Raw genomic sequence first — 17,234 nt, 5'->3', positions numbered from 1 at the left:
ATGCTACAGCTATTTTTCTCAGACGGATAAAAACACTTCCACCAGAGAGATTGGTATATACGTGCAATGTTTTTGTTAACATGGTTGTGTTTTTTATGACGGCGTAAAAAAAAATATTGAAATAAAAGATTCATGTTGATATCCTTGTGTCTACTATTGTATTCTCGGACGGTGCCAGCTACATGTATGCAGCCGCTGCCCAATACGACACAATCAATTATAATATTTCGAAAAACCTTTTCACAATACAACCGTCTGACGGAGCACTGTCAAAACATTACTATGGAAACAGGTGTGTTGAAGTGTTTTAGGAAACTAGTCACCTAATCAAACTTCGGTAATAAAACGAAGGCGGGGATCTTTGAGTTGCATAGACTGCCCTTTGTTTGATTTAAAATGGTGTAGTAAAAGAAAAGTTATGTTTGATTTAAGGCAACATTTTATGCAAAAGATTGCCTTCCGACGTAGCATATATGACGTAATTTATCACGTGGTATACACACACTGTTTAAACAAGTAGACATTTAAAGCGATTTTATGAAACAAGACCGTTTCGGAGCGAACGCAGATACTTGTCCGACTTGTTAAATAAGGGGAATGACTCACCAATTGTTAAAGCCAGAGTTATATCCATTGCTACACATACGCACATTGTCTCCTGCAACATAATTATGTTCCATGCTTCATATGAATATCTTGTATGGATTTTGAATATTATTACCAGTGTGAAAGATTTTGCACGACAATGCCCCGACGACGATGACTACAACGACAACAAGGCTTTAGCAATATATCAACTTTTTTAAGTAAATACATTATCAAACATGCCACTCAACAGGGTAGTCTTTATTGATAAAGCTATTTGATGCAAGTGTGGTCAAATTGCGGTGTTGAATAATTTGTGTTTCTCATTCAGTGTCTTATGGGCCCTTACCTTGTGTCTCTAACCAGAGTTTGTACTTGAATTTAACACTATTACCTAAAGATTTGCTGTATGCCATGTTTTTGTTTAAAAAAACAACAAATTTCTGCCAATCTCTATGTTGATATATTATGCTTAATATTTTCTACACTTCCTTATTCCACACTTACTTATATGTGTTATTCCTTCATTTGGATATCAAAATCCTGATATTCATTACAAAAGCATTCTCTATGGCGAGTTATCTCCATGAGCTTCAATTCTAAATCTCCTTGTATAATGATACTCATTACCCCCTCAAAGGCCCAACACACAGTGCTAAACTCTTCACTATCTTTAAACTTTCGGTCATGTAAAACGTAAAATTCTATAAGAGGACTTACATTTATCTGAAAGCCCCTCATCGAAAACTGTCATAGTCTCCCATTCAATGAGAGCATATTTGAACGAATGCTTCCTTTAAATCGTTTTCGAGCAATGCACCGGACAAATTTCACGTTTTAAGGAATGAATATAAAAGGAGAGACATGTATAAAACGCCCAAGAGATATGATTCCTGAACTGTGAATAACTTCATATTGTCACATATATATATCGTTTCAAACGTCTTTCAACTCACAAGTGTATGCTTCCAACAAAACATTTGTCTTTCAGTAAATCAAAGTTTAAGGGATATATGTTTACCATCCTCATATTCCAAGGGTTATCATTCTTGAACGGTGAATAGTGTCACACGTGCCAATTATCAACTAATACCCTTGTATGGTATTCGAGCGCTCTGAAATTTTGCTTTTGAAATAAAGCACAAGGGGAGATAACCTCACAGCAAAATACACGAGACTTATCATTTCTGCACTTTGCACAACCGTACATTGCAATTACTTCTTAATTAGGGAGATACGCTCTCGACAGAATTCGCTCTAAAAATGTTCGAGGGGAGATTACTTTGCAGTCACGTTTCTGAAGAGTGTCAACTATTCTTCTATGGCAAATTCACGTTCTTCAAAAGCTTTTAAATAGTTTTCAAGTAATGTTCCAAACGAAATTACTGAGAGTTGATTAATTCCGGACCCTGTACAAATTTATATTTCGATCTATCAATAATCCAAGTTGCTTTTAATTCCTTCTAAAAGGTTCCGAGATGTTTCTTGACCAAAGTTTGATCGAAGAAAATCATGATTTCTCAAAAACAGTTAAATGTGTTAAAACACAGTGTTCATGTGTTTGTGCATACTGCAATGTATAAGTTTTATTGCTCAATTTTAAATGACAAACTATATATATGGGTAGAAACTAATAATATAATTGCTGATAAACAAAATGGTTTCAGAATGAAAAGAAGTACTGTTGATCATTTATCATCTCTTACCAATAGCATTGACTCCAGAAAGAAACTTTAAAAAATCAACATATTGTGCTTTTATTGATTTTAAAAAAGCGTATGATTTTATAGACCGTAGTATTTTATGGAATGAGTTGACTAGTTCTAAAGAAGGAATTCAAGGTAAAATCTTTGTTGCACTTAAATCTCTATATAAGAATACATCATCCTGTGTAAGAGTCAGTGGATACTATACAGAAAGCTTTGATGTACATTGCGGCTTGAGACAAGAATGTTCTTTGTCTCCTTTATTGTTTAATCTGTGTATAAATGATTAAGCTGTTACAATGAAAGCTTTAAATAAAGGCATATCAGTTGGTGATGTACAGATATTTGTATATTGCTTTTTGCTGATGATATTGTTCTTATGTCAGAAAATGAAGAAAACTTACAAATAATGTTCAAACGACTGGTGTAACTCAAATAGTAAGTTTGCTAATTCATCTAAGAGTCAGATTGTTCATTTTAGACCTCTGTCGGTCAACAGAACCCCATTTGTATTCACTCGTGGTGATAATACTTTGCAAGTAGTGGATACGTATACCTATCTAGGGTTACTACTGAATGAATATATTGATTATAATATTTCCGCCAAGTGTGCTGCCCAGAGTGCAGGCAGAGCATTCGGGCTCGTAATTGCAAAGTGTAAGTTAGCCGGTGGTCTACCGTATAAAGTATTTGCCAAATTATTCAAAAGTACTGTGTTGACGATAATATCTTATGGTGCCTCAATATGGGGAAGAAAATCCTACTCATGCATTAACTCTGTTGAGAGTAGAGCTATGCGTTTCTTTCTTGGCACTGGTCGGTATACGCCCAATAATGCTCTATACGGTGAATTTGCTTGGCACCCACCACTGGTGAAACAATGGAAGTCTGTTGCCCAGCAATGGCATAGGATGGCAAAAATGAATAACAATAGAAGTAATCATAAAACGTTTGACTATTGCTATAGTATGAGTGGTTCACGTTGTAGAAACTGTAAGTTTGTTTTTAAAAACCATATAAATAATATTGGTTTGTCACTTTATGCTAGTGAACTGCAATACCTCATCCTCTAAATACTTCTGTAATATGGTGCTATCATTATCAATGCAAAAGTTTGTATCAGTGTAGAAGTATAATATTAATAGAGATGTTGGTCCTTCAGGAAGAGGGCGTAACAAGCTCAGAACCTATAAACTATTTAAACAAGAATATGTGTTATAAAACTATGTTAAGACACAATTACCTATTAAGCATAGATCCGCTTTAGCTAAGTTCAGATGTAGGGTTGCCCCATTAAAACTAGAAACTGGCAGATACGAAAATGTTCCAGAAAATTTACGCCTATGTCCAATTTTTAAAACTACAGTTGAGAATGAAATACATGTATTGTTTTATTGTAATGCTTATCAGTCTATAAGAGATAGTTTGATTACAAAAGCTTGTATAGTTGATAACAACTATGTTAATCTATGCGATCAAAACAAATTGATAGTTGTACTGTCCAATGAAGATATGCTTAAAGTCAGTGCCAAAACCTGCTTTATGATTCTAAAAACTAGAAATAACCTGTTGTATAGATGACTTGTTTCCTTGGTTTAGATATTAAAAAATGTGTATAAACTATTTTAATAACTTTAGCATCTCTTTAATCTGTAAATTCATTTTATATAGATGCTTACTAGGCTTCTTATAATTCTTTAGTCTTATTTTTTTTGTTTATCCAATACATATGTGCACTATTGTGTGTTAAACATATATCGATCCTGAATGTTGTATATATATTGTATGTTTAGTGTTATAGTCTCCTATAACTCATGTAATGAGTGGCAATACTTACTTTTTTAAAAAGGCTTTATCTATTAAGTTGTTGTAAGGTGTATTGAAGAGCCTCAAATAAACTATTGAAACTACTGACACTTCAATGTAAGTTCAACGCGTTCATTAATTTTGTTTAATTACTTAACAATTTCAGGTTTATTGGACAAAGCGTTAAAGCGGTCTTAAAAATTAAAACTATTTTTTTTATGTAACCAAAGTTGTCAGTATCCGGTCAAAACGCTGCACTGCATGTTAAAACCGATTTTGCGGTAAAACTAGGTAAATATTTGTTTTCAAGTCATTATCATTCACAATTGTTACCTTTGAATTTGTTTACAAAGTTAATAAAGGTATGGTAACATGTGGCTATTTTACCGATCGGTCAAAGAACTTCTGATCAGTGAAAAATATAAATGATAATTTCCTCCAGGCTATCTTGACTGTATGATAAGTATTTTAAGATAAATGATTACAAATGGTGATTTGAATTTGACTTTTGTGCTGTCCTTCCATGTTTCTTCATGATTTTTTTTGTTTTTATGTTCTATGTCTTTGGCGTTTATCCAGTGCCATTAAACCGGGTTTATGTTTAAACTTTTTGCTACTGAGCTTGTTTTCTGTAGCTTTTCGCAAAAATATTAAAACAATTTTAGCGAAAATATTTGGAAATCACGTTAAAAAACACACAAAAAAACAGGAAATTAATACTATGACTTCGACTGTCCTAAAACAACCGGTGCTTGTCTCAGACGTAACAAAAACTTAATAAAACTTCCGCAGCAAACATAAAATGTGTTAAAACAAACAAAATATGGCCAAATAGGACCCGTGTTTAGTGCACAAGCCGTCGTAAAGATAATAATTTAACTAAAATTGTTTCAAGAGCTGTTTATTTGTACCAAAAACAGTTTAAAGACAGGCAATTTTTTATTTTTTATTTGTTAACAAACAATTGTTTAGCTTATACATTCAATAACGTTTTTTGTTAGTGCCACTAGAAACACCGGTTTAAAAATCGAGAGGCGCTTACACGTCTGGCCTCCGGAGTGCCCTGCACTTAAAAATCAGCAAATATAATTTACGTTGGACCGTCTGGTTTAGTCTAATTTGGCTTTAATTAAGGTCATTTGACTTTAGTGTCCTTTTATTATCTTCAATTATTATGAAACAGACTTTACATACTTATCTTTGTTATCAATGCGAAATAAAAATGTTCTAAACTCTTAACATTCATCAATTAGGAACGTACTGTAGCGGATCAATATGAAGATACAAATTATTGCAGTTCAGCTACTTTTTACAGTATGGTTTACCGGTGCGTATTCAATGTGTATACGATAGTTTATGAATTTTACATTATTATTGCAAACTATGTGTCAACAACATTGATTTCATGTGAGCTCCTTTTTTGCATAGTGCAGTGCGGAGCGTAGAACCGAGTATAAAATGGTCCCAAAGTCCCCAATTTATGGGCTCACTGTTGAGTTACTCCCATAAAATATGAACCACCAGTCAATTACGTATGGTGCATCTGATATTATTTTTATCGGTGCACTCATAAAATATGAATTTACCAATCAAATATTTATTGGCGCACCAACCATATCTTTATTTGTACACCAATAAAATATGAATTTACCTGTCAATGCTGCCGTGTACATTTTTAATGGGCTTCCATTTACAATATTGACGCAAGTACATCTGGGACTATTTGACTCTTTCGTACAAAAATGTGTTCGCTGTGATTGATTAATAGCTTTGTTTTGTTGATGAGATCTTTCAGATATTCATTGCTACTTCAAATACAAATCAGTGAATTTCTTAGTACGTAAATGTTGTAAACATATTCGAACTTCTGTGCTGTATAATCTATGGGAATGAAACTTCTATATTTCTTTAAATGCATAAATATGCGTTTTACGCATATAACTTACAAATTACATTATTCACTTGAAACATACTATTTCTGATATGTGCAGATGGGGCCACGTTCAGGACGGCGAACTACTACCATTCCCATATGGTACTCCAGAAATCTCCTGCAAAGGCGAATATTTGGGGTTACGGTAATGCCGGCGCTGATGTGTCCGTTACCATCGATGGGAAGACGGTTTCCCATGTCACAATTGGTTCGAACACACAATGGAACGTCCTACTGCCTCCGATGGGTGCTGGAGGGCCACATGTATTGACCTTCACATCTGGCGGTGTCAATGTGACCTTGAATGACGTCATGTTCGGGGATGTCTGGGTCTGCTCCGGACAAAGCAATATGTACTTCCAAGTAAAACAGGTCCGCTGTTCGTTGTTTAGCATTTTATTAGTATAATTTGCAATAGGAACACCATATTACGTTTATAGATGTTTGTGCGTTTGTACGTGCGTGAGTGCGTGGATGTGCTACCTGCCTCCTTAAGTAATACCATGTGAATTTCGGATGCCTACTGGTCCCATATAATATTTGATATCAATTGAAAGGGTTTAGGTGCAGAGAGTAAGATGAAATATTACATAACAAACACGATTTTGCAGCCTGATAAGATTGCTAAATAGGTCATTTCAGTGTATATAACGAACGAAAATTAAAACTGCAATAAATGTATCTATAATGCTATTATAGTCCAATATTTGACATATAAGTAATCATCAAGCAGTTACACCCCTTTCTAATGAGGCCAAGTTCCATGGATCACCCAGCATCAAAAACATAATTACCAATGGTTTGATACTATAACACTCTTAAACGCAAAATAGTACACCGTAATGTCGCTACGGGCTCATACAAAATGGCGTGTTATTCTAAACAGAGTGTAATTAAATGTCTTTTAATTCCAATTAAAGGCATATAACAAAAAGAAAAACTGTTTGTTTCAGCGTAAGATAGCAATATATTTCACCTTGTGAACACCGAAAGTGAAAATTTCACTCGTGATATATATATATATATATATATATATATATATATATATATATATATATATATATATATATATATATATATATATATATATTGGTACTCACTCGGTAAAATTTATGACGATCTTACACTGAAACAAACGATAATCCTCTATTTAATTGATTAATAACATGCCTATTTTGTAGCTCATCAACCATACCGATGTCATGAATCGAGCCCATGCTTACTCGTCCTTGAGGATTTTTAAGCTGGACCGTGTCCAGTCGGCCACACCCTTGACTGAGCCCACCATACTTAACCAGTGGCATCGACCGGGAAACGGTGGGCCTTTAAATCAGTTTGATATCAGTTTATAAAGTGTTGATGTTATAGTCACTTTTCAAATAATAATGAAACGCACTTGACCCGAATAAGTTTTATAGTAATATTTGATGTTATCGGGGAGGGGGGGGGGAGGGGGGAATGGCGTCATGGTTTCCGGCACGTGTGCCCATAGTGTAACGTATAAGAAGGATCAATGTTGCATCTAAGGTAGTTTACGCTTCTAAATATGAATAAGATATTTGATATGGCCACAAAAAGATAATTAGACAATCATAAATAAGACCCAATTTTGCATGTTGCGGTTCTGAAGATTTCACAAAATCGTTCTAGTGGAACCTTCATCGGAGGGTTGAAACATCGTCGCCACTTTATTGATTATTGCTATACATGCCATACATTGTTTATCTCTCAAATTTCGTTACTATAAATCACATACATATCGGTATTTTGTCTTCTCTGTACCATGACACTCTTCCCAGACATAGGACACCCCAGCTATGGCAAGACGTAGGCGACATTAATACTTTCAACGCGCAATTTAAACTTCGCTTAATCGACTGTATGACTCAGGGATGGCACGATACCGTTAATTCATCTTCAAGATGCGATCTCTATAAACATGTTAAATCCTTACTAAATCCGGAAAAATATCTTTCCATAAACTTGTCACATAAATTTGTCCGTGCGCTCGCGCGATTTAGGTGTTCAAGTCACCGGTTAAATATCGAAGTTGGCCGACATCTTAACATAGACAGAAACGACAGAATATGTGCGTCCTGCTTAATCAACGAGAACAGGCTTTTATTAGAAGATGAATTTCATGTGTTTTTCATATGCCCAAGGTTCTCTACTGTAAGAAATCAGTTTTTATTTAGCTGGTACACGGGTCGATCTGACCTACATGCCTTTTATAGACTCCTAAAGTCAGATAATAGTTTTGTTATTCGACAAGTGGCAATATTTATTTTTTACTTGTTAAAAATAGCAGATTGAAGTTTGTAAACAATTTGTATTAAGCAATGACACCACTGTATTGTAATTAATGATGTATATATTATAGTATGTATTTTGGGCCGGAGGCCTTTATGTACTGAATATAATTGAGTTGAGTTGAGGATATGGTTTAAGGCTACTCAGTGGCAGAAACTAACCTTATGGCTGTCCTTCTTGTTCTATCTAACAGATGCTACTACCTCTTCGTTTTCGGCTGTATGTCTTCTCTACGCTATGGAGCTCATCCCAGACTTGGGAATACCAATGGGCATGGTTGAGTCATCTTGGGGCGGAACGCCAGTTGAAGCATGGTCGTCACCAGATGCTATCAATGTCTGCAATGCTCATCGTGGAAAACGGTACCTAGTAGTTTATAGAATGACAATGGGACACATAGTCATTTCGGTTTAAGCATTAGAGAAAGCATTTTGTCCGAAAAGTCCGAAATAGTTATTATAGAAGAAAATATAACACACATTTCATATTTGAAATGGGCCAAGACTCGCGCATAAGTATGAATAGCGTACCATAGTGTGAATTATGAAAGTAGGCCATGAATTGTTTTAATCAACATGTTATAAAGTGTAAATTTATTATTTGTTTAATGCGTTGTTGTCCACGCGTCTCAATTTTACGTGAAAATTAATTTTATTTAAAGAGTATTTTGAAATGTAGCACTTTAAGGGTCGGCCACAGTGCAAAAGTGGGTGGGGAAGGTCAAAAACTAAAACGTTTAAAAAAATCATGTTTTATTTAGTTTTGAGGAACGAACCTTTGGGGGAGTGAAACATATATTCTTGGTGACATGTTTTCGGGAAGTATGGAGATAAACAAATTTTACAAAAGAAGATTTTATCAGATTTTGGATAAAAAGCATTCACATTATTTCGGAAAAGTTTGTCGACATTATTACTTTGTTTTTATGTCAAATGCTCCAGACTACCTATTCAATAATGTCTTGAGAGTTCTTGATGATATCTTGTCAAATAAGAAAGTTATTCGGAAAAATAATGAAAAATAGTGGATAAAATTTATTTTCGGGTTACAAAAATGCATATATTTTTTTTTTCATAAAGCCCCAATACATTGTTGATTGGGCAGTTCCGATAAATTTGACTGATAAACATATTCTTTTTGTATTAAGACATTTGCGGGAAAACGTAAATGCTTTTTGATTGGAAATCTGATAAAATATGCTTTCGTAAAATTTTCTCAACTCCTAATTATAGCTTTTCATAATGCAATGGATATATTAATCAAGCTTGTTAAAAAATTGAACCTAAAACATAAATAGATTAATCTTTTAAACATTTTAAATTTTGGTCCTTCAATCGACTTTTGCATCGGTGCCGGCCCTTAACGTGAAAAACCGCTCGGGTGCATGGGTGAGAAGGAATTTCTGTAAGGTTTTCTTAAATGAAATTCAGTAATTTATTCCCAATAATGGAAAAAATAATGAACAATTGGTGTAAATACACACTTTATCCAGCCCAACTGCTTTCATATCCTGATACAGACATCAATCACGCAATTCATTTCTTAAATAAATTCGTATTTTAGGACAGACAACGTCGATTAGTTCACTTACATCAACGTCACAGTTTACCGCATTAAATTGCCATTTGATCTGTCATGTTTGTACTATTAGAGGTATTCCAATATATTACGTTCATCAAAATATGAGTTCATTTGAAAGGATACACGTTCATCTAAAAATGCGCTAATGGAGTGCAAATATTAGAGAGTAAAATGAAGAATTTTAAACATAAATTTATATTACATACTCTTTAACTCGTCATATAAATAATGTCCTTATTACATGAAGAAATACATTTTATTTCCCTTCGTCAGTGGTCCCGGTACTCCGAGTGTACTATGGAATGCCATGATCCACCCGATCCTCCCTATGACCATCGCTGGAGCCATCTGGTACCAAGGTCTGATCATGTGACTTATAAATCCATAGAGGATAATTGTCTGTGTAACGGTCCGCTGTAGGCGGCGGATGTGCGTTCATAATAATATTCCGTATAAAATGGAAGTACGTTCGTAATACGTATGTTAACTTGGTAATATGCAAATTAGCAAAGCCCGGGATCTGTTGGTGTTTGTTTCATTACGCCAGAAAGCTCGGCTGTCTGGCGTCGCACGTTACATTTGTTTCAGTGTAAAATTGTAATATATTTCATCGAGTGATCACCGGAAAGCTATATTTCACGAGTGACGTAGCCACTACTTAATACAGTGAAATAACATTTTAATTCCAGAGGTAAATCTCTATAAACCATCGGAAAGTATATTATGAGATAAATTAATTTTCTCGAATAAAAAAACTCGAATGCTCGTATAACTTTATGTGGTATATTGTCTCAGAACTTCAGAGTGTGCTTTATAAGTTTTGTTTTTGTGCTAATATTGAATATAAAAGGCTATCATGGTACATACGGTCGTGTATATTGTTCTTATATAGAAAATGCTTTGCTCGAATTGAGTAAGCTTCTTTACTTTTATACACGAACAGCAAATAGCAAGTAACATAAACTTATTTGAACGCAATTGTGTAACTTCAGGCTGAAAGAAAATTAAAATTATTTTTTTAAACAGCGTTTCTTAAGTTTTTCAGAAAATAGTGCATTTTGTGAGATGTTTTTTTTTTCAGTAATGTTTATCAACAGTGGTCTAATTTTAATTTTGGGTTTATTCGATGCCTGGCCCTATCAAACGTATATACATGTATCAACATTTGACTTTGATTATAACAGTTACTTCAATTAATACCATAGATGCTCTTTAAGTATCATTTTCACATCAATAATCTTAAGAAAATTAGTTTTTAGTTTTCGGTATTTTATTTGGACTTGGAAACTATGTACAGTACTGCTGGTGTAGATGTTATTCATACCCTTTAAATCCAGAATGTTTTCAGGCGAGAACAATGCGGGTCACGCGGCACAGTACAGCTGTCAGTTTTCTTCTATGATCCAAGACTGGCGGGAAAAGTTTCACCAGCAGTCAGGACAACAAACTAGCCAGTTATTTCCCTTTGGCTTCGTCCAGGTGCAGTTCTATAGTTTATGTATCCGTAAAAAAATATTAGTTTACCCCACCCACACCTTAAAATGTGTCAACAAACTAGCGTGGTCCTCATCATTACCTAGAAATCGACCTGTCTTCAAGCAAAACAAACTGGTCTCTGACAATAAGATGACTCAATATCCATGTGTCATGGAACACACTCTAAAACAAAGAAAATTGTTCTATATTCAATGATTATCCGCAATTATTTTGCTTACACAATTGACCTTTCAAATGTTCACTCAATAAATGGCGGCGTAGTAATTTGGTTATGTATTCATGCCCTGCTGAAAATGAAAGTGTTTTCGTTATTGTTGGAACAAAGATGCACTAATAAAACTTCATTGATTACTGTTCATAAAGCCTTTGCACTAAAAAAGGAAACACGAGTTCACTGGAGCACGATTCTGTTTGTATGGCGATTACCTCATAATTGTCCAAACTTTTATCGATCATTACATAATTTTAAATATAAGCCTCAAAAAACATTTTATTAAGTGCTGATAAACGAATTTCTTCTGTTATATGATAATAATAGTGCAATATTTTACATAATGTTCTCAGTTTTAAGCAAATATGGCCTGAAGTTGTTAATGTTAAAACGGCATAAGCCCGTTTAACGATTACTCTATGGTATGTGTTTAATTCAGCTAGCACCAAACGCCAACAAAACGATCCATGCTGGCTTTCCGGACTTACGGTGGGCCCAGACAGCAAGCTACGGCTATGTCCCTAACCCCACCCTTCGCAATGTGTTCATGGCCGTGGCGATGGATCTTCCAGATTTTCACTCGCCTTATGGAACGTAAATTACCCTCACTACCCACACGCGATATCATAGCATATAAATAATGTACATACGTATTAATCAATCAATTATCAATACATAAAGGGCCTTGAATTATGTATAAAGGTAACTTTTAACCGGGGCTTTAACCAATTTTTGAACTCTCAACAGCAATCTAATCTCAACTATTAGATTTAAACCAAACGCAAAATCACACATCTAGCCCTTGTCAAAGACAGCGTCATACTGAAGACAAAAAATAGATACAAACATACAAAAAAACGTTTACATTTCCAACAACTACACGCAGAGAAAACGATAAGCTCTAGGCTCAGCAATAGAACTACGTCCTCTTAGACGATCTTTCACAAAAACATATGAATATATTTCATATGATTAAATTATTTATTCTTGGCCTACCTTTGAGGAGATCATCCAAATCATGGTAACGCGCTCAGAGCCTGGTCGGCCCCAATTCGACCGGGACTAAACCCTCTGTGTCCTCTTTTGTGAGTTGTGTAACGTTTGTATCATGTAATTCATCGTTGTTGTAACACAGCAACTTTGAAGAGTTTGTGTAAATGACTAAATTAGTCTGGCTATATACCACATTCAATGACAAGGGTAAATTTGGCCCTTTAGGCTTCTGAAATCCTTTAAAAGAGCACAGGGGATACGGTGAGAACAAGCCATTATGCAACCAACAGGCGCGGATAGATCTTTTAACTTAAATTTTTAGAATCCATCCACGCGACAAATATGACGTTGCCGAGAGACTTGCCCTAGCTGCTCGTGTTGTGGCCTACAATGAAAGCAACATTGAATATCAAGGGCCATTTCCCTCCAAGTTTACACTCAGTGGACACACTATGACCATTGAGTATGACCAAGGAAACAACCCGATTGAAGTGAGGTCCGACCGTGGATTCGAGGTGAGGGTCGTGTCTTATGCTATCATGTAATCGTTGTTAAAATAAAGAATCATCATCATCATCATCATCATCATCATCATCATCATCATCATCATCATCATCATCATCATCATCATTATCATCATCATCTTTAATGGTGTGTTTCTTTGACACTAGGTGTGCTGTGGTCACTCGAACAATTTCACGTGCGGTATCTACAACTTCCGTCCCGCTCCAATCACGCAACACGACCAATCAACCGTTACCATTGATACGTCAGTCTGCCATGGTACAAACCATTTTGTCACAGGGGTTCGTTATGCCTGGGAGGTGAGTCCGTGTGATGTCAAGATGTGCGCTATTTATGGCGAGGATGACGATCTACCCGCTCCGGCCTTCATCAAACACGTCCCCTTCTAATGTGTTACATTGGCATTAACCATACCTGATCTGAATGTTTGATACTGTCATGTATTCGATTCACATTAAATATTCTCCTTTCATTGTTTAGTTAAGTTGCATCAATTAGAAGTATATATGAATAATAATAAGTATGCTTTGTTTATGCAATAATAGAATTTAAAACTTCAAGTATTTACTTAAACTTTAATTATTTCTATCCCTTTTTAAGCATACAAAATTCAATGGACATGTAAACGCAATAAAAAGTGTGCCAGTGTACATAAGATCTTAAGTTTTCATGTGTTTTCATTTAAAAGTCATGCACATCTGTAAATTGATCAATGGTATTTACAAACGTATAAGTAGAAATCTAATTTAAATGTCTGCTGTATGGATGCTTGAATTCTTAAGACCCCACAACACACAACCCAAAAAACAACAAAAAAACAAAACGACATTCAATTCACTGTGCTCGAGTGACTTTATTTAGGTTACATATGTACGCAGCCGATAGCTCCGTGCTTAATGATTTAAACGGATGTATCAATGATATAATAGAAAATGCTCACCGATTTCTTATGTGACTTTTTTCGAAATACGTCGCATTATAGACGTGCTTTTTGATATGAAATGGGAGGTGTGATAGAAATTGTCGCCGTCCATCCGCCCGTAAAGATATCTTAGTTTTACGTAAAAATCATTTAGGAACTTTCTTAACCTACTGCGCCATTGTCGTCGTCTGCGTCATTGTCGTCATCTGCTTTGTTGTCGTCATTTGCTTCATTGCCGTCGTCTGCGTCATTGTGGTCGTCTGCGTTGTTGTCGTCATCTGCGTTGTTGTCGACATCTGCGTTGATGTCGTTATCGGCGTCATTGTCGTCTGCAGCGTTGTCGTCGTCGGCGTCGTTGACATCATCTGCGATGTTGTCGTCGTCTGCGTGTTAGTGGTCGTCTGCGTCATAGCCGTCGTCTGCATTGCTGTAGCCATCTGCGACGTTGTCGTCTGCGTCGTTGTCGTAGTCTGCGCATTGTCGTCATCTGTGTTGTCGTCATCGTCGTTGTTGTTTTCGTCTGCGTTGGTGTCGTCATCTGCTTCGTTGTCATCGTCTGCGTGGTTGTAGTTGTGTGCGTCGTTGCCGTCATCTGCGTTGTTGTCGTCGTCTGCGTCGCTGTCGTCGTCTGCGTCCATACCGTTGTCTGCACCGTTGTCATCATCTGAGTCGTTGTCGTCGTCGGCTTCGTTGTCGTCATCTGCGTTGTTGTCATCGTCTGCGTCATTGTCGTCGATGTTGTCATCTGCGTCGTGGTCTTCGTCGTTATCGTTGTATTAGTCATTTGCGAAGTTGTCGTCTACGTCGTTGTCGTCGTCTGCGCCGTTTATTGTCATATGCATCGTTTTTGTCATCTGAGTCCTTCTCTTCGTCCTCATTGTCTTCATTTGCTTGGTTGTCTTGTCTGCGTCGATGTTGTCATCTGCGTTGTTGACGTCGTCTGCGTTCTTGTCGTCGTCTGCGTCATTTTCATCATCTGAGTCGTTGTCGTCTGCGTCATTGTCGTCTATGTCGTTTTCGTCATTGTCGTCTATGTCGTCGTCTGAGTCGTTGATGTCATCTGCGTTATAATCGTCGTTGTCGTCATCTGTGTTGTTGTCGTCATCTGCGTTTTTGTCGTCGTCTGCGTCGTTTTTGTCATATTCGTTGTTGTCGTCATCTGCTTCGTTGTCGTCGTCTGCGACGCTTTCGCCATTTTCGTCGATGTTTTCGTCTGCGTTGTTGTCGTCATCTGCGATGTTGTCGTCATCTGTGTTGTTGTTGTCGTTAGCTGCGTCGTTGTCGTCTTGTGCTTTGCTGTCGTCATCTGCGTTGTTGTCGTCACCTTCGTCGTTGTAGTCGGCTGCGTCGTCGTCATCATCTGCACTGTTGTGGTCGACTGCGTCGTTGTCGTCGTCTGTGTTGTTGTTGTCGTCGTCTGCGTCGTCGTCAGCGTGTTTTTTATCATCATCAGCGTCGATGCCGTCGTCTGCGTCGATGTCATCATCTGAATCGTTGCCGTCGTCTGAATCGTTGTCATCATCTGGGTCATTGGCTCGGGTCATCTACTAATGTTTTTCGCTCACGGTTTATATTCTATAAAGATTTAGACACAAAATAATGCAAAAGAAATGTGTGTTGTGTTTTTTGTCATTCTAATAAAATAGATACTATTGTCTAACTTACAGCACGTCATACTAAGAAGTTACACGTCCGAATGTTCGTTACCTGCCTTCAACGACGTTTTATTTCAAATTTCACTTACCGTGCACGTACCAAATGCTTTTTATATCGATGGATCGCAAATGGAAACAACCACTATCTATGAGATTACAATGTTCTAAGTCGTCTACTGGGCTTGGCTTGTGAGGTTGTGCACACATAGAGTAAACCCCCAGTAAATTCCCATTTTCTGACCGTTCCAAGGTGGTACCTAAAAATCCTTGATAATCACCCTTAGTTTTATACATTATAAATGTATTGTGCTGTATGTGGAGTTTTAGTGTTGTTGTTCCTGTTTCTGGTTTGTGATTGTTAGTTTTCTGGTCTATGTCATTGGCGTTGACCCTGTGCCGTTGAACGGGGTGTATGTTTAAGCGTTCGACTACTGTTACTGTAGTTTTTCATATTAATATTGTGTTGTCTATTTCAGTTTTGTAAGAATGCCCATTTTAGTCAGTTGTATATTACCAAATGAATGGACCTTCGCCAGTGTAAAGAATGCTTAAACGATTGATTGTATGGCATTCCAATATGAAGATTTAAACGTTGGATCGACACACTTCAATACATGGTATGTACAAGACAATCTCCAATTAATATTTTAGAAGTGATTTTGGCACCTGTTTCATAGATGTCTAATTCAACCTGACCTCCTTGTATGAACAATAAGAATATCCCCGTTAAACAGTAAGGTGGGTTTGTTTTATCCTCTATGAATCTTCATTATGTATTCAACCCAACTTGGCTTGATACGGGGATAGTTTTTAAGACAGTTTATGAAACACATAAAGTGTACCAATAGTACAAACCATTAAAATATCTTATTAAAAATGACGTTAATTGTGAAATAAAGTGAAAATATTCTAATGGTTTCTGTTAATCACGAAATGGATAATACATTTTCAAGTACAGCCGAGAGTGCAGGTGGGGATGTCTCGGTACATAACGAAATTGGAACAACACAATACAAACTCTCGGACGATCCTAGGGCCCGGCTGATGTACTATATTTATACCGTAAGCCGGATTCTAAACATCGAAGGTCTTGATCCAACATTGGACCGCTTTCGCCGATTCCATGAATTCGAATCAGTCAAAGACAAAACAGTGGAAACCTTACTGGATGTTGCAAATGAATTTCGTCCAAGGTTACTCGTTGGCATTTGTATTTTTGTGAACAATGAAGTCTGTAGAAAGGCTGGTTATTCTACACTGACTCTTCCAAAGCTTCCTGATGTCAGTCATGAGTTTCATATTGATGACAATTATGTACGATTACCGACGTTCGGAAGGATACGAGTTACTAAGGTGCTGGTCGTGAAGAAATCCTGGCTGCGTTACACGTTTGCCGTACCTTTTTCTACTCTGGAAAGGGGGATGAAAAACTTCTATCGTGAAGAGGAGGAAGAGGAAGAAGAAAAAATGCAGATTGCCTTGGAAATCATCCAAGAACAAGAGAAACAGC

At 36.5% G+C, this 17,234-nt stretch overlaps 2 protein-coding genes across 2 annotated transcripts; one reads left to right on the top strand and one right to left on the bottom strand.

Annotated features, from left to right (window-relative positions):
• The first annotated feature begins 5,313 nt into the window (after positions 1-5,313).
• LOC128203471 (sialate O-acetylesterase-like) lies at positions 5,314-13,617 on the top strand. The gene is made up of 9 exons (XM_052904899.1): positions 5,314-5,424; positions 6,089-6,402; positions 7,212-7,347; positions 8,534-8,702; positions 10,195-10,280; positions 11,270-11,400; positions 12,069-12,223; positions 12,945-13,137; positions 13,294-13,617. The coding sequence occupies exons 1-9, from the start codon at positions 5,373-5,375 to the stop codon at positions 13,534-13,536; spliced, it is 1,479 nt and encodes a 492-aa protein (XP_052760859.1). The 5' UTR covers positions 5,314-5,372; the 3' UTR covers positions 13,537-13,617.
• A 619-nt stretch (positions 13,618-14,236) lies between these two features.
• Positions 14,237-15,613, bottom strand: LOC128246274 (serine-aspartate repeat-containing protein F-like). Its single transcript, XM_052964467.1, has 2 exons — positions 14,873-15,613; positions 14,237-14,842 (listed from the first exon to the last, which is right to left on the bottom strand). Exons 1-2 carry the CDS (start codon positions 15,611-15,613, stop codon positions 14,237-14,239), a joined length of 1,347 nt encoding a protein of 448 aa, XP_052820427.1.
• Positions 15,614-17,234: the final 1,621 nt, after the last annotated feature.

This window comes from Mya arenaria, chromosome 9 (assembly GCF_026914265.1).
Source record: "Mya arenaria isolate MELC-2E11 chromosome 9, ASM2691426v1".
Taxonomy (NCBI): Eukaryota; Metazoa; Mollusca; class Bivalvia; order Myida; family Myidae; genus Mya; species Mya arenaria.
This window is presented reverse-complemented; position numbering and strand designations above follow the sequence as displayed.